The sequence below is a fragment of the Mustela nivalis genome (genome assembly GCF_964662115.1).
Source record: "Mustela nivalis genome assembly, chromosome: 1".
NCBI classification, from domain to species: domain Eukaryota; kingdom Metazoa; phylum Chordata; class Mammalia; order Carnivora; family Mustelidae; genus Mustela; species Mustela nivalis.
Window position 1 is genome coordinate 1,389,348 of NC_139020.1, and position 21,567 is coordinate 1,410,914.

The 21,567-nt window shown below is 63.9% G+C and overlaps 1 protein-coding gene and 1 long non-coding RNA gene across 3 annotated transcripts in view; both read right to left on the reverse strand.

Moving 5' to 3' along the window:
• Positions 1 to 3,662: 3,662 nt before the first annotated feature.
• On the reverse strand, positions 3,663 to 18,200 carry LOC309859568. Its single transcript, XR_014308761.1, has 2 exons — positions 15,827 to 18,200; positions 3,663 to 4,081 (listed from the first exon to the last, which is right to left on the reverse strand). It is a non-coding gene; the product is annotated as an uncharacterized lncRNA (long non-coding RNA).
• Positions 18,201 to 20,000: 1,800 nt separating this feature from the next.
• SLX9 (SLX9 ribosome biogenesis factor) overlaps positions 20,001 to 21,567 on the reverse strand; it is a 28,892-nt gene continuing 27,325 nt past the window's right edge. For both annotated transcript variants that reach the window (XM_082720267.1, XM_082720266.1), the window contains exon 6: positions 20,001 to 21,262. In XM_082720267.1, coding sequence (XP_082576393.1) covers positions 21,139 to 21,262 — 124 coding nt within the window. In that variant the 3' untranslated portion in view covers positions 20,001 to 21,138. The remainder of the gene's footprint in view (positions 21,263 to 21,567) is intronic.

Consider the following 21,567-nt stretch of genomic DNA (forward strand, 5'->3'; position numbering starts at 1 on the left):
CTCCGAGTCCCCACCAAAGGACGGCGGTTGCACTGGACCCGGCCGCGCAGAGCTGGCGGCGAGCAGGGATGGCCCGAGAGAGTGAGGACCAGCTGCGCGGAGCCCGGTCTCCGGAGGGGCCACTGGGGGCTCCGTGTCCCCGTGTCCCCAGGCGCGAGTTCTCCAGCCCGCGGCTGGCATCCCGCATTTCGGGAGCGGGAGGCTCGCTCAGGCTTGCCGGTCTGTGGCCTGTTGCACGGCCGAAGAACAAGTGTGCCGAAGAACAACACTGTGTCCGGCGGGGCGGCTGTGGGTCCCTCCGCAGCGTGCAGGGAGGGCCCCATGGCCTGGACCTGAGCTTCCCACAGCCAGGTGGCTCTGGGCCTGGAGGCCCAGCCAGGAGGGGGCAGGGGACAGCCAAGGTGCCTCGGGCACGGGGGGCCTGGCTCTGGAGTGCGCCCCGCTCTCCTGGACCCCGCCCGAGCAGGGGAGCCTGTCTTCCCTGGACGACACAGGGCCTCAGATGGAGCCGGCCTCCTCTCGGCCTCCAGAGCCCCGTCACCTCCTGCTCCCACCGGTGCAGCCCTGAAAAGAAGCCATCCATACAGGGGGCCACACGTCGCACAGAGCTGAGAGAGCACTGTGTCCCGCGGACCTAACACGCGAGGCCTGGCGCAGACCCCACAATACCAAGGCTGTCTGCTGTGGCTGTGCTGCTGAGACCTCTCCCCTGACCACCTCTGTCCCCCGGCCCTCGCCACCCATCCAGGCCCGCACGCCATCTCCCGCCAGCCAGCAGTCACATGCGCCGTGGGCATAGAAATCAGAGTACAAGGCACAGCTTGCACAGCTGTACGGACACTGGTCCCCTTGGGTCTGGAGTCCCCGGCCCCCCATCCTTGCTGTCCACGCACGGAGGCTACCGCCCACAGAGGTGCTCTGTTGGCACCCAGGGTCAGGGATGGGGCTGCAGACCCAGCGTCCCCTCTGGGGAGACGGGGACAAGTCAGGCTGTGGGTGTGTCCCCAGACCACCTCTCAGTACCCTAGTCGCCTCCACCGAGGTCCTGCCCCACAGCTGTGGACCCAGGACGGGCCGGCCAGGGGGACCTGCATCCGGGGGAGGAGGTGTGGTTTCCAGTGGCAGCCTGGACTCAGAAGGGGGTGACGCGTCAGCGGGGTGCCCACGGACCGCAGAGGGCCGGCAGGCAGAGCCGGACAAGGCCCAGGAGTGCGGTCTGTGGGGCCTGACGTCCCCCACGCGCCCTCTGGCCTCTGAGCACAGCTGTGTCGTCTGCTGTTACATGGTCAACATGGCCACCTCCCCCGACGGGATCTGCCCGAGCGTCTCCTCGATGCCCACGCACTCGGACCCAGAAATTCCACCTCGGGAGCCACTCTGAGGACAGACCACGCCACGAGACTCTGAGAGACCGGAAGCCGCGGACAGCTGCTGATCCAAGATCCACTCGGGACACCGTGCCCCCCGGGATTCCGCGGATCCAGCGGGTGGAGCCCTGCTGGTGGCTTGTCCCGAACTGCGGGGACCCCGGTGTCGGGCCGGGCGGGAGTCTCAGCAGCAGCTGCAGATGGGGTGGGGGCGGCCCTCGGCCGGGCGGAGCACGGCAGGACAAGAAAATACCCTGCATCATGCAGCCCACACGTTAGCCCCAAGAAGCTGGGCTGCGATTCTCACTTTGTTCCTCCTCTACGGCTACATCGTCTAGATTTGTTGCAGGAAACACATAAAGACCCATACAGTAGACCTCCACGTCCGGCCCATGGACTACGGGGCCTGGGTTGGCTTTTCCCGCCAGAAGCAATGGAGCGCAGACAAGACACATGAGGCCGGGGGCGTGAGGGCACGGACGGCCCACGGAAGGGGACACAGGGCAGGTGGGCTGGCCGACTGCCCGGCCGGTGGCCGGGAGGGGGCTTCCAGGCTGCACAGCTGCACGGAGACCCTGGGGACATCCTGAGCAGAGGGTGTGAGCGTTCCCGGGGCCCGAGGCAGCCACGGTTTGCCGGGCGAGCACCCACGGGGAGAAGCCGCAGGGAGACCCACGGTTGTCCCCAGCAGCCCAGGACTGATGAGTAAACAGAGTCTGTAAGAACCTGCCCGTGAAGACAACCCCGCGGGGCGGCCTCAGAGCGGGAGCTCGGCCTCCCAGGTAAGAACGGACAGCGGTTCCTCACGGCGCTGCTGTCAGACCGAGAAGGAAGGAAGGAAGTCATTCCGTGAGGCCGGGGGTCTCCGGACGCAGAATCGGCCAAGATACACAAGAAAAAGAATACAACATCTTCCATAGGTGAGAAGTTCTATAAACATTTGTGTTTTTTTAAAGATTTTATTTATTAGACAGAGAGAGAGATCACAAGTAGGCAGAGGCAGGTGGTGGAGGGGGGGCAGGGGCGGAGCAGGCTCCCCGCCAAGCAGAGAGCCCAACGCGGGGCTCGACCCCAGGACCCTGAGATCATGACCTGAGCCCAATGCAGACGCTTAACCCACGGAGCCACCCAGGCGCCCTCTATAAACTTTTGTTAAATTGAATTCAATGATGAATTTTTAAAAGTGCTACATTGTAACCAAGTGGGATTCAGCCCAAGAATCCGAGGCTGGTTACATTCAAAATCCAATCAATGTCATTCACCAGAGGAGCAGAGTAGAAGGACAGGGTTACCGCCACACACAGCAGACACCTGACACGGTCCGGCGTCCGTTCTGACGAGAACGGGGCAAACCCAACAGAAGGGAGCTTCCTCCGCGTGCCCAGGGCAGCTACGAGAACCCACAGTGGACACGGAGGATAATGACGAGAACAAACGCTGTCCCCTCATATCAGAAGCCGGGTCGGGAGTGATGTAAAGTCAGGAGAGACCCAGGCTCATGTGGACAAAAATTTGACAAAAATACGGTCAGCTCAGGGGAGAAGGGAGTTCCTTGAACAAAGGTGTCGGCAGGCGGCGGGCCACCTGGGGAGCATGGACACGCAGGCTGCGCACGGACTCACGAGCTTGCACGGGACACCGGGCACGAGAGGTCCACATCGCACTTCTACACGGAAGCCGAGACTTAAAACTCCCACATGAAAACACAGAAGAAAATCATTGCGGCTGTGGGTTAGGCAAGGATTTCTTAGACTCAAAACCCAAAGAATGATCCACAAAAGGACAAATAAGTAAACAGGATTTCATCAAAATGTAAAATACCTGCTTCTTAAAAGACACTGTGAGGAGAACTGAAAGAAGCCGCAGGCTGGGAGAGAGTATCTGCAAACGACACGCATGGTAAAAGTCGTAGCCACAATATATAAAGAGTTCTCAAAACTCAATAATAAGAAATTAACCCCTTTGAAAATGGGTCATGGATTTGAACAGACAATGCACCAAAGGCAGTTTACAGTGATAAATGAGAACACAGAACGTGATTCACCATCGTTAGTTATTAGGGAAGTTAAAACCACCAGAAGATACCGCTATCCACCAACAGGCCAGAAATAAAAGGCCCGACAACATCAAGAACTGGAGAGGTTGCGGAGCAGTTCCTACGCTGCCAATGGGAATGGAAAGGGGTGAGCATCTCCCAAACAGCTGGACAGTTTCTTTTAAAATCACACACATCCCTTCCACACGGTCCAGCCACGTGTCCTCCTGGAGAGAGGAAAGCACACGTCCACATGAGGCTTGTGCAGGAATGTCCACAGCAGTTTTATTTTTTTTTAATAGCCAGAAACAAGAAGCAACCCACATGTCCATCGACAGGCATGGCTCAGCCAGCCACGGCACGTCCTTACAAGGGAACTGCGTTCGGCAGGAAACGGTGCGCACGGCCACGGAGCTCGGTCTCCGAATGATGGTGCCGCCTGACAGGATGATCGCGCTGACATCAGACGGGAGACAAGGGCAGCGCATCTGCAGCGACAGAAAGCAGGTCAGCGGTTGCCTGGAGATGGCGGGCCGAGCAGAGGGCAGGAGGGAGCGCTCGCGGATCACACGAGCCTGGCGGGCGCTGGGGGTGTTCGCTGGGGCCACACAGACGTCAGACTGTCAAGGGTGGGCTTCAGACGTGTCAACATTATGAGGCTGTTTCTAGAATGACGACCCTGATAAAATGGCAGAGGAAGGACATCTGAAAAGCCTCTTCTCCGTTAAGCAATGACGGGCGGCAGCCAGAAGGCTCCGATGACGCCCTCAGGCCCCGGGGAAGGGCGCGGATCTGGGTGGGAACCGTGAGCTCGGGGCACCCTCACCCACCCCAACCCCATCTGCCCACCCCGTCTCCATGGCAACCCTGGCAGCCGCGGGAGGGGGCAGAACGGAGCTGGGTCCCCCCGCCCGAAGCCCACCCCCAGACCCGTGGCTGGCGGTGCCCGGCACACCCGCCCGCTGAGCGCTTCACGCGACACGACCCGGAGCTCACCCCAGGAAGGAAGCGCTGTTTCTCCACGGGAATTCGCTGGAAGAAAGGATCAGAGGCGGTTGTGTAACCCGGCGGCCGCCTGAGGCAGTGGACAGCGGTTGTGGCAAAAATAGACCAGCAACAAGCTTAACAGCGAGCGCTGGGGACTGAGATGGGCCAGGGGAGACCGGGGAGGCTCCTCCACGTGCCCGGGAATCTGGGAGGCCGTGCGCGTGCCAGAGCTGTGCCCGCGCTCCGTACGGGCCTGGGGAGACCCTGCACGCGAGCCACCTAGCCGGGGGTCACAGCCACACGAGGGGCCCCTGCGACAAAGCCTGGGGCACGCACGGGCTCCCAGAATTTGGGAAGCTCTCCTTCCAATCCTCGGCTGACCACCGGGCGAGCTGCAGACAGACAAGCTTCCCAGAACTCGTTCATGAAGTCACTGTACAAACAGCAGCAAAACCACAGAGACGGCGAGACTCGGGCTTCCACATCATCTTCTGTCAAGTGTCTAGTTTTAAAATGATAAAGACACGCAGAGAAGCGAGGGAAGCTCTCCCCCACGCACGCAGGGCAGATGCGACGCACAGACACCGGTCCCCGACCCGCACTGGTCCCCGACCCGCACTGGTCCCCGACCCGCACCGGTCCCCGATCTGCACCAGCCTTCACGGAAACCACGTCTGAAGAACTAAGAAGCTGCCTGGGATCAGCGTGTCGGCAAAGACACAGAAGGCAGAGGAGATGCGGAAGCCCAGTAACCGCGGGCAGCGGCCTCGGGTGGGGAAGGTTGGGGAAGGTCAGGGAAGGCGTCGGTGGAGCCCAGAGCAGTCAGGCTCGTGGACACCTGGACCCCAGCAACAGGGAAGCACGTGTTTTGATATATGCCGAGAGGGTATTTGGAGACACAAGGCCCCGAACGTACCGGATGGGGTGAGAACACTCGTCTGCCCGGTGTAGCAGCTCACCAGAGCCCACAGAGGAAAACCAGGCCGCGGCTGTGCCTGGACACGCTGGGGTCGAAGCCTGAAGGCAGAACACCGGGCGAGAGGGCCGGGCTCCCTAGGAACCCCGGAGGACAGCTGCAAAGACCGCCGGGCAAGGACTCTGCACATGGAGACGGTCCCTCAAAAATGAAGGTGAAATCGGGGCACCTGGGTTGCTCAGGGGGTAAGCCTCTGCCTTTGCTCAGGTCGTGATCTCAGGGTCCCGGGATCGAGAGCTGAGTCAGGCTCCCTGCTCAGCGGGGAGCCTGCTTCCCCTCTCTCTGCCTACTTGTGATCTCTCCTCTGTCAAATAAATAAATAAAATCTTTTTTTATTATTTTATTTTATTTTTTTTATTTGTCAAATAAATAAAATCTTTTTTTAAAAAGTTTTTAAAAAATGAAGGTGAAATTAAGACACACGAATGAAATCCATAACAGAACAATCACGTGTAAATAAACGTATGAGAAAAAGAAGCCAGACCTAGCACATCCCTCTGGAGCAGCCCCATGTGGCCTCAGGCCACGTGGGAAGAGCCCGGTGGGTCCCCTAACCCAGCATGCAGGGCAGCGGGCGGGGAGGGCGCGGGGCGCTTCCGCCGGGATCTCCGCCGGGTGGGCTCGGAGCCGCCGTGTGACAGGAGCGTGAGGACACACGTGCACACACAGCCGTGCCCACGGCCCACAGGTGAGCGCACACCCAGCGTCCGCGGCCCGAGGAGTGGTCGGCCGTGGTGTGGAATGTCGCCCCTCCAAGACCGGGGACGGACGGCCTCCAACAGCAGGCGTGGACCTAGGCGGCCACTCAAGGTCACTGTCCAGGGTCCGCTGGAAGGAAGTGCACAGAACAGGGAGACGCACAGACGGGCGGGAGCCCTGAGGAGAGGCCACGGGGGGAGCGAGCGCGGGAGGGGGCGGGGCTTCTGGTGAGGTGACTAGAACCTTCTGGACCCGACAGAGGAGACAGGAGGCGGCGCAGAACCGGGCCCGTGGACTCAGTGGGGCTGACCTTCACTTTAAACGGCAGATTTCAAGAAACACGAATTAAATCTCCATGCTCAGAAGTGCTCAGACGGCACATGGGTACACCAGGCTCGTCCGGGCGACCGCGCCCGCGGCCCCAGGGGAAGGCGCCTGCCCGCCCTCGGGGATCCAGCCTGTGCGCACCCAGCGGAGACGCGGCCCAGCGGGGCCACTCAGGATACGGGGGACCTGGCCGCACCACTCCCCGCCGCGGGTCTCCGGAGCAGCCCAGCCCCGTCCGGACCCGGACACCCTGGGCTGGGCGCCCTGGGCTCTGGCCACAGCAGTCGGCAACCTCGGCCGGCTGGCAGCGCTCTCCCTGCAAGGCCTCGTCTTCTCACGCCTGCCGGGACGTTAAGGATGTGGTTTGTGGTGCGTGGGCTGGGTGAGCGGGTCTCTACGGGACATTCTAGACGCCAGCCCTCGGGGTCAGAAAGCTGTGTGCCTGCTCTCGCCTGGCCCTTGGTGACCATGCCCGGTGTCCGTGTCAGGGCCAGTGGAGAGGCTCCAGGGACCGGATCTGGCACGCAGACCCCATCTCCTCTTGCTGGGAGGAAGCAGAGGTGGGCGGGGGGAGCTCGGCCAGGCCCTTGCTACTGGCCAGAGACAGCCTGGGATCCAAGCCCCAGCGCCCGCTCCCGAAAAGTGGGACAAGCAGGACGCAGCAGACTCCTGCCTTGTCACACCTCCCCTTGCTGGCTGTTGAAGAGCAGGGTCATGTGGCTCCTGGAGCACTGGACCAACCCCAGCACGCGCGTGACCACCGGACCCACATGGACTTCGGTCTGTGGGATACTGGACAGCCCTGCGACTCCCTCTCAGGACTCCCTCCGGGCCGTGCTGCCTCCCACTCCTCAGGAGGCCAGCTCAGGACGATGGGCATTCTCCATGAGCACCACAGGGCGTGACCGTGACGTCAGGGCCACTCCTGCACGAGTGCCGGGACGACGGGAGATCCCAGGGCCGGGGCTGCAGTCACAGATGTCCCCAGGTCCAGAGAACTTGGCTCTGGGTTTCGGCTCCCAGGGGCGTCCAGGCGGAGCCCAAGCGCCGACCAACAGAAGCGGTTCGCATCTACTCACCACCACCGGGAGCTCGGAATTTTCTGGAATGCCCCGTAACCAGGATCGCACGGTATCCAGCCCGTTGCGTCAGGCCGGACACTGCCCTGGAGACCCAGCAGCGCCACCAGAGTCACAGCTGGCTCTCGTCCGTCCCGTCTGACGGGTGCTATGGGTGCGCACGTCTGCCGCCGCTCACCTTGAAAAGTTCTTCCGGGGTTGGGTTGACCACGGAAAGTGGCCGTGAACGTGAGCTTCCAGTTCCTGGGGGTAAATACCCAAGAGGGAGCCAACACATTGCTGCACCCAGGGCCCCCTGGCTGGAGGCTGTGCAGGGGGCAGGCAGGAGGCCGGCCGCGCCAGGGGCTCCTGCACACACCTGGACAAGGACGAGATGCTCCCCTTCAGCCCGCACGGCAGCCGCCCTGGAAACAGAGGCCTCCAGCGCCGCGGATAGCAATGAGGGTCGGGCCACGCCCCCAGCGGCCCAGGCCCCTCTGGCCACAGTGCTCCCCCGAAGCTCTTCTCCGCTCCAGGAAATCGGGCGCGACCCCCCTGAGAACCCCCAGAGCCCAGAGATGCCAGTGGCCGGCCGGGTGAGCAGCTAGGGCACACAGACCCAAGGATGCCAAAGCCCCGTCATGAACTGAAGCCCTGAACCCCAGCACCCAGAACGTGACCGTAGAGACGGGGTCTACACGGAGGGGACTGAGGTAGAATGAGGTCACTAGGGTGACCTTGATGCTATCTGACCCGTGTCCCGAGGAGATCAGGACACAGCCCAGAGGCCGCCTTGAGGACATGGGGCGGGCGGGGGGACGGCGTCCATGCAACTGAGACAGGACGACCTGGGGAGAAGCCGGCCCTGGCCACGCCGGGACCACGGCCGTCTGTCCCGCAGCCCCGGACCAAGGACGTCCATCTTCCAGCTCTGGACCCCAGACGTCCAACACTGACACTTGGACCCTCGGTGTCTGTCCCCCAGCTCTGGAACAAGGACGTCCAGCCCCAGCAGAGCAAAACCAGCCACGGGGGCTGATTCTCATCGTGACAGACAGAGCAGCCCCCACCCCAGCTGCTTGGGGTCCTGCAGGGAGAGGCGGGGGCGCGGGCTCGGCCTCTCACACCACATTTCGGTAGCTCAGGAGAGAGCATCAGGGGGGCAGGAAACCCACAACCTCCCCGAGAGCACAGCCGCTGCACGGCCCGATCCGGAGCTCCGACACGGGGCAGGAGGACACAGTCCAGCCCTGCAGATGTAGATGGCGAACTGTAGGCACCACAGAAGCATCGGGGACCAGGGCTGCAGCCCGCAGGGGTTAGGGAAACTGAGGTCAGAGGTCAGAGGGGGGGACACCCCCCAACACTCCTTTCAGAGTAAGCCCCATCCTCCTGACCCCCCCCCCGCCCCACCGCAACTCCCACCCCAGAGAGGCTGAGCAGCGGCCGACGGGAACCAGGGGCAGGAGCGGCTGGAGCCCCATGTCCTGAGAGCACAAGCCGGCTGGCCGGGAGCCGGAGAGCAGGACGAGGTCAGGCCCTGCCCGGGGTCATGGGGCCCAGGTCTGGGGGCTGTGGAGGAGCAGGGCCCGTGCCAGCACCCCGTGCCCACGTCTCTGCATGTCAGGACCCTTCCAGCTTGCCAGGGTGGGGGGTGCCCACGGAGGCCAGGCCGCTGCTGTCTGCTAGAGCCAGGCCTTCCGCTCCCTCGGCAGCCCCTCCCTCCCCAGCTGCCGGGACCCGGCCGGCCTCTGCTCCCCCACACTCCTGCAGACCTCAGGGTACTCCCTGTGTCCGGGGGCATGGGGACCAAGGGTGGCAAGCAGGAGGTGCCCAATTCCTGATGTCCCCAGCCTCGGGCAGGGAATAAGGGCTGCTGGTGGGTCCTGTGGGGGCCTCGCACAGACAACCGCTGAGCTGGGGCGGGGGTGGGGGCCCTGCAGGGACAGGCAGCCCAGTCCCAGGGGCGGGGGTCACTCCTGCGTGGGGTTTTGTCGGTGACTGCCCCATCGTCCAGTATGCGTGCACCTGTGCACACAGGCCACCCCCCGCCCCCTCATCCCTTGGGGAGCAGACGTCTCCGTCCGCAGCAGTGCCCGGGGGAACTCGCCAGCAAAGTTGAACCTGAAGGTAAGAGGGGTTACTCCTGCAGGTGACAGGCTAGTCCCGACCCGGGGGGGACAGAGGGGCCAGGTGGAGGGGCTCCGGGGAAGCCTGTGACCGGGGCAACGAATGTCCGATCTGACGCGGGGGCTGGGAGGTCTGGCCATGGACCCACCGCCCAGCGGGCCTTTCCTCTGCACCTGGGCCAGAGGGCCTGGAACCCCGCTGCCCCGGAGAATCACCTAGGAGAGGGGTTCGGATCTGCACTTCCACCCCCACTCACACCCCAGCAGATCAGGACCTCCGGGCTGGGCAGCCTGTGGTGCCGCTGGGAGCCAGGACCTTGACCCTCTCCTCTTCCCCCAAGTGTGGGACTCAGCCTGAGGCCGGGCGCAGGGACAGGCTGCTGCCCAGCACCCCTGACCCAGGCTGGGCTGCCCCTCCCCCTTCCCTCCCTGGCCCCCCAGGAGGTCCCCTCAGCAATGTCCGCCCTGGAAACTGCGCGTGCAGAGCACCTCACTGTTTGCAGAGCCTACCCCAGGGAGGGGGGGTGGCCTGGCTCATCCTTCCCGTCTGTGCGGCAGAAGCAGAGCTCCACCAGAGGCCAGGCAGGACAGGCAAGGGGCCTGAGGGTCCAGGAGGAGCTAGGACAGCAGGGATGGAGGCGGGGCCTCTCCTGTTTCCACAGCCTGCTCGACCCTGCCCACCAAGGTGGCCTCAGTGGACCCGTGGCTCCTGTGCAGACGCGGGAAGAGCAGATTCTAAAAGGCCTCCTGGGGGGCCAATGGGCACAGATGGCCCTCCCCTGTCCCACGTGCACGCCACCCCCACCAGAGCCTGCATGCAGGCCCCTGGGCATCCCCAAGGCTGGGCTCCAGGCCCCAAAAGCAGAGCTTGACGCCTGTTTCCAAGGGTCACTTCATGTCCCCGCCCTTCCTTCCTCCGGCCCCAGGGGACAGACTGGGAGAGCCCAGAGCCCAGCCAGGCCTCAGCCACACCCGTCCAGGCCCCGCCACAGAGAGGCCCTTGGTGTCCAGACAGCAGGCCTCAGGGTCCAGGCCGCTCTCCCACGAGGCCGCTCCCAAGCTCAGGCCTCCCCCAACCCGGCCCGCACCTGGGTGGCCTCCAGCTGTCCGGGTGTGGCCACCGGCATCCGCTTGTTTTCCTTCCCTCCTGGGAGACAGGCTGCTGCTTCCGGAAAGCGTGTCTGCTATGTGGCTCCCGGAAACACCATCTGATTAAGGCGACTCGGCCCTACGCGGCCGGTCGGGGGCTGCAGGCACCCAGGGCTCACCACCAGGCGGGAGAGGGAGGCCACTCAGCTCTGGCCCAGGCGAGGACCCGGCTCTAAACGGGACGATGAAAGAGCCCGGGGCCCCTCCGGGAGTGGGCGGCCTCCCCGCACCAGCCAGCCCCACGGCTGCACTCCGCCCGACGCCGACGGACACCTTGGACGCGGGAGTCCAAGACTCACGGAGCCCCTTCCACACACATGCGTGCACACGGGCACACACGCACTCGTGCACGCGCCCCAGCACAGTAAGATGCAACACTGGGAAGACACGTGCACACACAGCACGTGCATGTGCACATACATGGGACACGTGTGCACGCACGATGGGCCGGTCTGCACACACAGGCACAGGCGCACACACAGGCGCACACACAGGCCCTCGTTGCAGCACGTGGTGCAGCTCAGAAACACCGGCTGAACACCTAGTAATCAAGGAACTGAACTAACACGGAAATCGTTAGAACGTCCTGTAACAGAAGTCCCTGGAACTCAGCTTCCTGCGCGCAGGAGCGCAGCCGCTCTAACAGACCCATCACCAACCGCTCTTCCCCTCCAGACGCCCTGAGCCCTCCCAGCTCGTGGCCGGGTTTTGGGGACACAGCCCAAGATGGAGGACCGACCACCGGGCTGGGGCAGCCCAGGCTCCGAGGGAGGGCCCAGGGCTCCCTGGGGCCAGCGCCGTCCAGCCGGCCAAGGCTCCTGCGTGCAGTGCCTGGGCGTCTCCCAAACTCATGTCATCACACATGAGGTCCTTGTTCCAGCCCCAGGGTTCTCCGAAGCGCTGTGTGGGGAGTGAGGTGTCCAGGGCACAACCTCTTTGCCGGCTCAGGATCCCAGACCTTCTCAGGACAGGGCCAGCTCGTTCCCTGGTGGCTCTTGGGGCTGCAGTTTCACTCACTGCACCTGCCGCCCCACTGCCAGCCACCTGGCTCAGGGACACGAACAACAAGGGTTGTGTCACCTGAATGGTAGCTACCGAGGGCAGACACCCAACACGTTCACCAGGGCTAGGACAGGTGTGTGGGACTAGGTTTGGGGGGTGCAACAGATGCAGGGCTCGATCCCCTGAGACCACGACTTGAGCTGAAACCAGAGGCTTTGCCCCTCAGGCGCCCCGTCTCCCTATCTTTACGTAGACTCACGCCCAGCATGGAGCCCAACACTGGGCCTGAGGCGGAGACCTGAGCCGAGATCAGCGGTCGGACGCTCAACCGACCCAGTGCCCCGGCGCCCCGATTTTGATACTCTGGATTATTTCAAGGCCCTTTAAGATGACCAGCTTTCCTCAGAGTGCATTTCTGGCCGCCTTCTAGAAGCTTCTGTGGGCCGTCTTCTGCACTCAGCAGTCACATGCTATTGCCGACTCTGACTCAAGCTGGACGCAGAGCATTAGAGTCATTCCCCGCTGTCCGGCCAGCCCCACCGTGCCAGAGAGAACCCTGCGTGCGCGTGGGACAGTGCGCGGCTCGCTGTGGTGGACACCTGTCGTCTCGGTCTCCGGGTGTTTCTGGCCTGGCCGAGGGATGGCAGCCAAAGTACTGCTGTCTGTTCCCCTGTCTTCTGGCTGGTGCGCCGTCACAGGAAGGAACGTCCATGAAGAGCCAGTGGTTTCCGCTGCGGTGGCCTGGGGCTCCCTGTGGTGTGCACAGTGGGAGCCCAGGCTGCCGAGAGGCCACCATCTGTGGCCCCGCCAGTCACCACACCAGCACGGTGCACCACACATGGACTCCGGAAGCATCCCCCAAAGTGGCACATGTCCCTCACGCCTGAGGCCAGACTGGGAGCATGGCTGTGCCCAAATCCAAGGGCGGGGGTGCAGCCCTACCACAAGCTGGGGATAGTGGGGAGGGTTAAAGCAGGGTGTCCCTGCCCTGGCGGCCTTGACACTGGGGATGAGGCCACTCGGCCCCAAGCAACCCCGGCGGAGCCAACACAGCCAATGTGCCCCCAGTGCCCCAGGCTTCTGAGCATCGGTCGTCAGGCCCCTGGGCCTCCGCTGGAGGTGGCCATGGGCACACGGTCCTCTGTGGGTCCTTCAAGGCTTTCCTCCTGGGGCTGCCCATGCCCCACGACTCTCCCCTTCCACATCCCCAGAGATCAGGCCCCTGAGCGGACACCTTTCAAGCACAGTTACAGTCAAGCCCAAGGGGAGGGTCGGGGGCGGCATGGGGGCAGGCCATGCCCACCACTGTTCTGGCCTTGTCTCCCGGGTGTCCTGCTCAGACGGGCTCAGAGGCCCACAGAGCTTCCCAGGAAGGACAGTGCGACTCAGGAAATGTTCCTTATGCAGCGGGACTTGTCACAGATGGCAAGGAGACACCAGCAGGCTACAGCGCCAGCAAGGAAGGCAGGCCTGGCCGTTTAGGGACCGAGCAGAAGGCCCATGGCAGGACCCCAGAGAGGGGTGGTGGCCACAGCAGTGACCTGCTCCTTCTGGAGTGTGAGGAGCAGTACATGTGCGGGGCGGGCCAGGCGGGGCCCTGCAGGGCCCATGGTGGCCTCTGCAGAACCTCAGGGCTCCCTCCCCAGGAGATCGGGGCTGGAGGCTGCGCTGAGCCACCCCACCCCCACCCACACACACCCGGAGCTGCAGCACCAGGCCTGTGCGGTGGGCCCCAACCTCGGGGACCCATGGCAGGGAACACCTGCCTCCTCCCGCCACCCCCAGCCCCCAGAGAGCGGAAGCTCAGAGACACCCGCGGGTTCTCCAGAAGCCCAGGCTGCACCTCTTGCTCAGGGACCCCAGCAACAGAAACATGACCCGAGCCAAGCACATGACCCCAGGAATGCAAAGCTGAGCAGGCTGAGGAAAAGTAATCACACCTAATCACACCGTTCGCCCCCCAGCAGGAAAAATAATAACAAAATAACACAACACATGACTTTCGCAACAGGAGCCAAAAAGGAATTCAGTAACATTCATCCCGACTCGCTACAAGGGCTCCCGAAGCAGGAATGACAGGAAGTTATGCGCAGGAAAGCACACGCCTACCGGGAACATCTGAGTTTGCACACGGAAGCTTGTATGCTGCACACACGCACGCACGAACCACACTACACACACGTCCACCCATGCACGTTATGTGTGCACACGTGCAGTATAACACATGCTGCGTGTACACGTGTGCCCGCACAAATGCACATAATATGCTATGTGTGTACACACGCGCGCACGCACGCTCACAGTCCCACACGTGTGCCCCACAGCAGGTATGTCCTTAAAAGTGGGACCAGGTGTTCCAGAGGACGGCCCTATCCCCCACCACCCCCAGGTTGTGACCCCAGCAGCAGCAGCATCTCCTGGGTCAGAACATGTGTTCCCGTGCTGCCTCCCGTCCAAATCTGGACTCACCGGTGCCCCTCTCCTGGGCAAAACTGACGGAGGAGTTTTGTTGACTCAAGGTCAGCAAAGTCTGTTTTTTGCTGAATTTGCTGAGTCAAAACTGACTCAAGGAGCACTTGGTCCTAGAACAGGAATGGCTGAGGGTCGGGGCTGTTACTGCCCCTCACCCTCAGCCAATGCCATGGACTCGTCAGTACCCTCGATCAAGCAGGACCAGGTCACAGGGTCCTCTGAGGGCTCCTGGCCAAGCCCGGGAAAGTGAGCTGTGCCTGACTTCTAAAACCAGGGCCGTGCAGCTCAGCCCGCACTCTTCTGGAAGAGGGGGACCCTCATCTGCTCCCAGGGTCAGGCCTGTCCACAATGTGGGGCCCGAGCCCAGCCTCTGGTCCCCAGAGAAGGTCCCCACCCCAGGGCTGTGCTGTCAGGAAGGGCAACCCCCTCCAGGGTCTAGGCAGCTCTGAGAGAAGAGACAGGAGCACCGAGAGGGGGACTGCGGACCGGCCACCGCCTGCGGCCCGGACGATGCGGGGCTGCGGCCGGCCGCCCGACCGCCTGACTGCCCGGCCCTCCGCTGCCCCTTTCACTGCAAGTCCTCCCGCGCGGTCCCACGCCGGTCCCACCCCAGCAGCCGGGGGGCCCAGCTGTGCAGGAGCCAGGCACGGTGCCCAGCCCAGGTCCTCCAGCTGGGCTGCCCTGCGGTGGCCTCAGGGTCTAGGGGCACTGGCAGGACAGAGGGCAGACGGCGGCCAATTCTAGAGGAACCTCGAGACACCCAAACCCTCCCAAACACCTCCCTCCCCAGCTCTCCCCAAGCCCTTCACACAGGAGGAAGACTCTTCCTTTTGAACGCCCTCTGAGCACACGAGAGGGCCGCCAAAACAGCAGGCCACTCACCAGGGGTTCCAGGAGGCCGTCCCCAGAATGCGCGCCTATCCGCACGCACAAACCCGCGTTGTCCACAAGCATGTGCCCGCGTGCGAGCACCGTGTGTGCACCTACCCACACACGCGCGGGGCTCTGTGCTACTCCGGATAGACGTGCACAATACACACGAGTGTTAAAAGACAAGGGGCCCCGACCCTGCACCCATCAGGACGATCCCTGCCCGGAACCCAGGCGCTGTCCGCCAAGGCTGCCTCCGTGGCTGAGCCGGGCCCCGCTCGGACCCTCCCCTCCTCCAGGGGAAGCTCCAGCGGAAGCCCGGGACCAGGGCGGCCGGGAGGCGACACGGCTGCCAGGACAGGGCTCCTCATCAGACACGACACGTTCAACGGCCCAGCTCCAGCTGCCCCCAACCCCAGCGCGGGGGCCCCTCAACGGACTTGGCTGAAGCTCCGGCCCCTCCCTTCCTGCAGCGCCTCCGCTGTCCCGCCCCTCCCTCCGGGTGCCTCTCCCTCTACCCACACCCACCCCACCCCCACCTGAAGGGTCGGAGCGACATGGGCAGGGCTGAGCCACAGCAGGACCACTAGCTGCCTTCTTAGGGGCACCTGTTGGTCCTGCCCTTGGATGTCTGGCCTGGGCCCAGGGCCTGCGGCATCAGACCTGCAGAGGAGCCGTCCCGACCACCCGGCTACCAGCAGCCACCGACCCCTCCCCTGCGCTGCTGCGCGTCCTGTCAACAACGAAGAGCTCACCGTGGCCCCAGGTCAGGGGGCAGCTCAGACCCCCAGGCAGCAGGACCGGCAACACGAGGACCTGGCGAGAGGACGTGCTGCACACGTGAGCTCACTGGGGGACGTGGTGGACGGCTCTGCGCAGGAAGCCCAGGCCTTGCCCTGCCCTCTGCAAAGGAAACCACCATCTCTGCCCTCGGCCTCCCCGCTTTTCCTGACTGGAATGTGGACGTGATTGCTGGGGTGCTAGCAGCTGCTTAGCACCAGGAGGAGTAAGAGACTGGGCTGCTGACCCAACACCTTGCATCCAGCTTCCTTCTGGGAGGGACAACCCACCCTCTTCCACATGATGAGCTGCTGTGACTTGCATCCTCAGTCACAAGCAGCACAGCAGGAACTAGCAGATGACCATCGCACTCCCTCAGGCCCCCCACCAGACGGCATCCCCAGCCTGTTCCGTAGTAATGCTGGGTCAGCCCCAGGCCGGCCTCTGTGTACCCCTCACCCACCCGCCCGGGACCTCCAGCACCGGTTTGTGTTTGGGACAGGAGCTCAGCCGGCAGGAGGCAAGAGCGGACATCTTCCTCACTCACACTTGCCACTGTCCCCTCCCCTAGAGACCTCCTAGTGCGGCCCAGGGCCCCCCACTGAGCTACGGCGGACAGCTGCCCCCACCAGACTGCGCTTCCATGGCACGTGCTGGGTGGGGCCCAAGGACCCGCCACAGATGGCGACAGAAAGGCTGGCTGGGAATGAACGGGGTGGGGGGCAGCCACCCTACCAGGTGGCAGGCTAGAGGATGGGGCACTTTAGCCTGCTGGGTGGGGGGCATGATGGCCGGGCCCATCAGACCCAGGGGCATGTGTCTGCAGGAGGCAGAGGGAGGGCCGCTCACACAGGCACCCAGAGCCTGGGGGGCTGACCAGGACAGATTCTCTAATTACACATGGTGATGTAATTAGAATCTGTTCCCAACTTAGGAGCCCGGAGGCGGGAATAATTACTGCTGTGCACAAGCCCTGGGCACCCAAGCAGGGAGACGGGCACCCGACCTCCGTGCTGTCCTTGTCGGGCACTGACCAGAACCCAGAGTGGAAGTCAAGGGCCTCAGTGGGGGTCCAGGGGCGGTGGGGGTGGGGGCTGGAAGCTCTGCATTCCCCAGGACCTCAACCTCAGCAGGGAAAGCACCTGCTGCCCCAGCTCCAGCCCCAACCCGGGGGCACTCCCTCTCCGGGCTCTTGGGCTCCCTCCTCTGCAGACCAAGGCCCAACCCTCAGGGCCCCCTCTTCTGCCGGCAGAGACCAGAACAGCAACAGAAACGGAAAAGGCTTCAGCCTGGCAGGAGGCCCCGCAGACTCCATGGCCCAGCAGCCTCTGTGGCACCAGAAGACATCTGAATTCAGATACAAGTAAGCACTATTTTCACCCCAGAATCTGAAAAATCACATTTCCCAATCTTAACAAAGCCTCAACACAAGCCAACATCACAAACACGTCTGTGATGATCACAGTAACCATGTTATTTCAATAATTTTAGAAGAAAGTGCAGCTTATTGAGTCTGTTTGACTTCTAAATAAGGAAGCTGTCCATGCAAGCCAAGGGTCTCAGGTCCAGAAGCAGGGGACCAGCTGTCCCGGGAACGCGACATCAGAGAGAGACCGGAAGGCTGGCGTCTTGCTATCTCTGGGAGCCGACTGGCTCTCCCGGTGTCCTGGAAACGTGCACTGATAGCGGCACCCTGGAACCCGGGTCATGGGGTGGAGGCCAAGAACCCACTAGGGCCAGGCAGGGACCAGACCCCAACATCTCAGCACAACATGACCAGCCTAAGCAGCCGTCCCGAGCATTACCGCCGCCTGAATGGTATTCCAGAAGCAGCCTGCGCGACACCGACTTCCACGCAACACGGGGCCTTCACAGGCAGCGCTGCCTGTGCCTGACTCACCATCCAGCGGAGACGGCCCCGCACGGACACTGGTCTCTGCCCAAGGAAAAGGCTCTGAAGCAGCCAGGGAGCCTGAGCCCACGTGAAAGCCCGCACACGGAGGCTGCGGGGCTGCCTCAGGGCCACCGGTCACCATCCGCCTGGTGCCAGACCCAGGCCCCTCTTGGTGCAGCCGACAGCAGAGGCAATAAGCCAACGTGAGCCAGTCCTGCCGGCCTGCCTGGAACGCAGCGAGCCCGAGGGCCATGCGTTCACACCAGCGCCTTCCTCCCCTGCAGGTGCTTCGGAGTCAGGGCCCCAGGAACCCTCTTCCCGCTGCACACTCTGTGCAGACACGAGGCCACCCCACCCAAACCCGGGGCTTGGTCACCTGGGCCAATGCAGGCCACCGTTTCCTGTCTCCAGTTCGTTCACAGACTCACCGCCACACCCAACAGCGCAAATCACCCCCTGCCCTCAAGGAAAGCCAGGCAGCTCTGAGGACATAAGGTTAACACCAGGCAGGACGAGGGCTGGGTGCTGAGGTCCGGGGGCACCAGGAGGCCCTCATCACCATGAGGGGACCCCCAGCCCACCTCCCAAGGCCCCAGCGCCGTGCTCTGCTGCCCACGGCTGCCCCACGCCTCCCCCTCCTCCTCCCGCATGGCCGTCCCACCGCACGAAGCCTCGGTCGCCCAGCGTCTACCCCACAGGCAAGGTCACCTCTTCCCTGCCCCACCTGGTGAGTAGCCGTGGAATCTGGATGTGGACCTGCGGTTCACCCGGGAGCTTCAGAGAACGCCACTGCCCTGACCCTCCCCAGACCCGGTGCGTCTCCGATGACTCCGTCTACCTGGAACCTCAGAGCACGACTGTATTTGGAAATGGAACCCGCGGCATTAGCTGACGGGAGCCCATCCTACAGGACGGCGGCCTGACCCAGTGACTCCCGGGAGGCAGAAGAGCGACAGGGGTGATGCAGCCACCAGCCGGGGCCGCCAGCGCTGCTGGCAGACGGGACCGCCCTGTCTGGAGGCCTCCGGAGGCGGCGTGGGCTCGCCAGCAGGGACCAGACTCCATGGGAGAACGCATTCCACGTGTCTGAGGTCACCTCATCTGCTGACGTATTGCCCAAGACACAACTTTGGTGGGTGCCGCAGGCAAGCGTCCAGCCCGGCCCACACTTGTGGGGAGAACAGGCGGCGGCACGTCCGGGGGACGTCTGTTACACGGGTCCCACGGCGCTGGTACCGTGCACGCGCACATGCACACACACACACACAGCAGAACGGGGACAGCAGACGCGGCAACCGGGACCCCAGGGGGAAGAAGAGAGGGTCCTGGGGAGGGAGGATCCCTGTGGGTCGCTGGAGTCCTTCAGAAGGGGATCCTGACGACGTCAGGCTGGGGCCGAGGGACCTGCAGAGGTGAGCCTGCAGGCCCCACCGGTGCCAGTGAGCAGACCCACGCAGCCCTGCAGAGGTGAGCCTGCGGGCCCCACCGGTGCCAGTGAGCAGACCCACGCAGCCCTGCAGAGGTGAGCCTGCGGGCCCCACCGGTGCCAGTGAGCAGACCCACGCAGCCCTGCAGTGGTGAGCCTGCGGGCCCCACCGGTGCCAGTGAGCAGACCCACGCAGCCCTGCAGAGGTGAGCCTGCGGGCCCCACCGGTGCCAGTGAGCAGACCCACGCAGCCCTGCAGAGGTGAGCCTGCGGGCCCCACCGGTGCCAGAGAGCAGACCCACGCAGCCCTGCAGTGGTGAGCCTGCGGGCCCCACCGGTGCCAGTGAGCAGACCCACGCAGCCCTGAAGAGGTGAGCCTGCGGGCCCCACCGGTGCCAGAGAGCAGACCCACGCAGCCCCGCACGAACACAACTGTTCCGCTCACTGCTTACCCTGCCGTGCCGTCACGCCCACACCGCGCACACCAGAAACCACGCACGCGCACACAGGCTTCCCTGCCTGCTCGGCGGCAGGCGTCTGGCCACACCCAGGGGACACCCGGAACGGCCTCTCCCGCCACAGCGGTCACCGGTGTCCGGCACTCTGCTCTGGGGCTGAGGTCCCCACACATTCGAGGCCTCCCGGGGTGGGGGGGTTCTTCAGAGGTCAGTGGTCGGGGCAGCCTACCCTCCACGCACCCTCCCCTGCCCGGCACAGGCTCCCCAGGCACACCCCGGGGCCGCGGGAGGCCGGGAACTTTCTCCCTTCAGGTAACATGTAACATGCTCGCAGTCACTGCCACCAAACTCGGACGTTCGGACAAGCGTGATGGAGAAACAAGACGGCGGCCGGGCCCCACTCGGGTTCTCCCGCACGTGTTTATTGCAAACGCGAGTCGATCACAAACACCACATTGTAAACAGCTCGTCTCACTTAAGGGGAACCAGTGTCCATGCTGAAGACAGGAGAGCACCGTCGCTCCGAGGCTGGCGGGCCTGTCCAGACGGCCGTGCGGACCTCCGGCCAAGGGGACTCAGGCTCCAACGCGCAGCCTCAGAGGCCACACCTGTCCCTTTCTGTGTCCTGTTCCTGGGGGGCGTGACGCTGTGTGCTCTGGTGGCGAGAAGGGGTCCAGGATGACCAACGGCGGCAGGGCACAGGCTCGGATTCCCTTCAGCCACCGGTGCCCGGAGAGTCCTGGGAGACGCTGCTCCGTGTCTGAGAGCCGCGGGCACACCAGCCGTGGCACCAGAGGTCGACGACCTTTCCAGAGCTCACGCCAGGTGGGCCACAAAGCCCAGAGCGCCTGGCTCCTGGACGCCCCGCCCGCACACCACAGCTAGGCAACGGGTCCTGGGTATCCCGGCCTGGCCCCGCGGGTGATGGCGCTTCCCTGGGTCTGAAGCTGCTGCCCTGGGTGCCCAGGCCCCCACACCGCACACACCCCGGACAAGCCCAGGCCCTTAGGGGTGAAATCTGCTCTTGCAGCCTGGCCTCCAAACCCCGGGCTTCGGAAGGGAAATGCCCATCTTGCTCCCAGGTGGGACCAGGTCTGCTGTCTCCGACCGCTAGACGGCGGCGGCCCAGCTCACCTCGATGCCAGGCGCAGGTCAGGAGCGATGCGGGCTTGGAGCCCAGGGGTCGTGGCATGGGGGCCACGACCCAAGAGGAGCAGACAGGAGCCCCTGGGACCTGGGAGGGCAGCAGCCGCCCACAGAACCCGCCTGGACAGCATCTTGGGCTGCAGAGGAGCTGGGAGGCGCAGAGCCAGCCGGGTGGGGGGTTGTGCCGAGGGACCCCAAGCAGCCCAAGAGCAGTCTGGAAGGAAGCCCAGGGACTGTGGGGAGTGCCCTCACCCCAACACCTGGGACCATGCCCTCCCTTCCGCGGTGGGCTCTCTGGCCAGGTTCGGGGCACGGGCGGCAAGGGGCGGGTCCCTGGAGCTCCTGGGACGCCTCCGGGCTGCGTCAGAGCTGGCCGCCGCCGTCCAGCTGCACCTGCCGGGCCAGCTGTTGCCCGATGGCCAGGAGGGGGCTGGCCCTGTAAGCTGGACTGGCCAGCAGCTCCCGAAACCGAGCCCTTTCTTCATCCCTGAAAGAAGCGAGATCAGAACAGGTCAGCAAACCCCGTGCCTTCCGCATGGGGGGCAGGGAGAGGGAGTGTATCAGCAGTACCCCAGCCCGGCTGCGCTGTCTCTGGGCACCTCGGGGCAAGCTAGACACTGGAGTGGGTAGGCCAGGCGCCAGAGGTTACACAGGGCAGAGTCCCTGGGGCCCAAGGGTGGCTTCAGGAAGGTGGGTGGGGGCAGTGGTGCCATGGGGATGGGTGGGGAAGGCAGCAGGGCAGGGAGGGGGCTCAGGAGCAGCCTGGCTGGGTCAGGCCCAAGGGGGACTGAC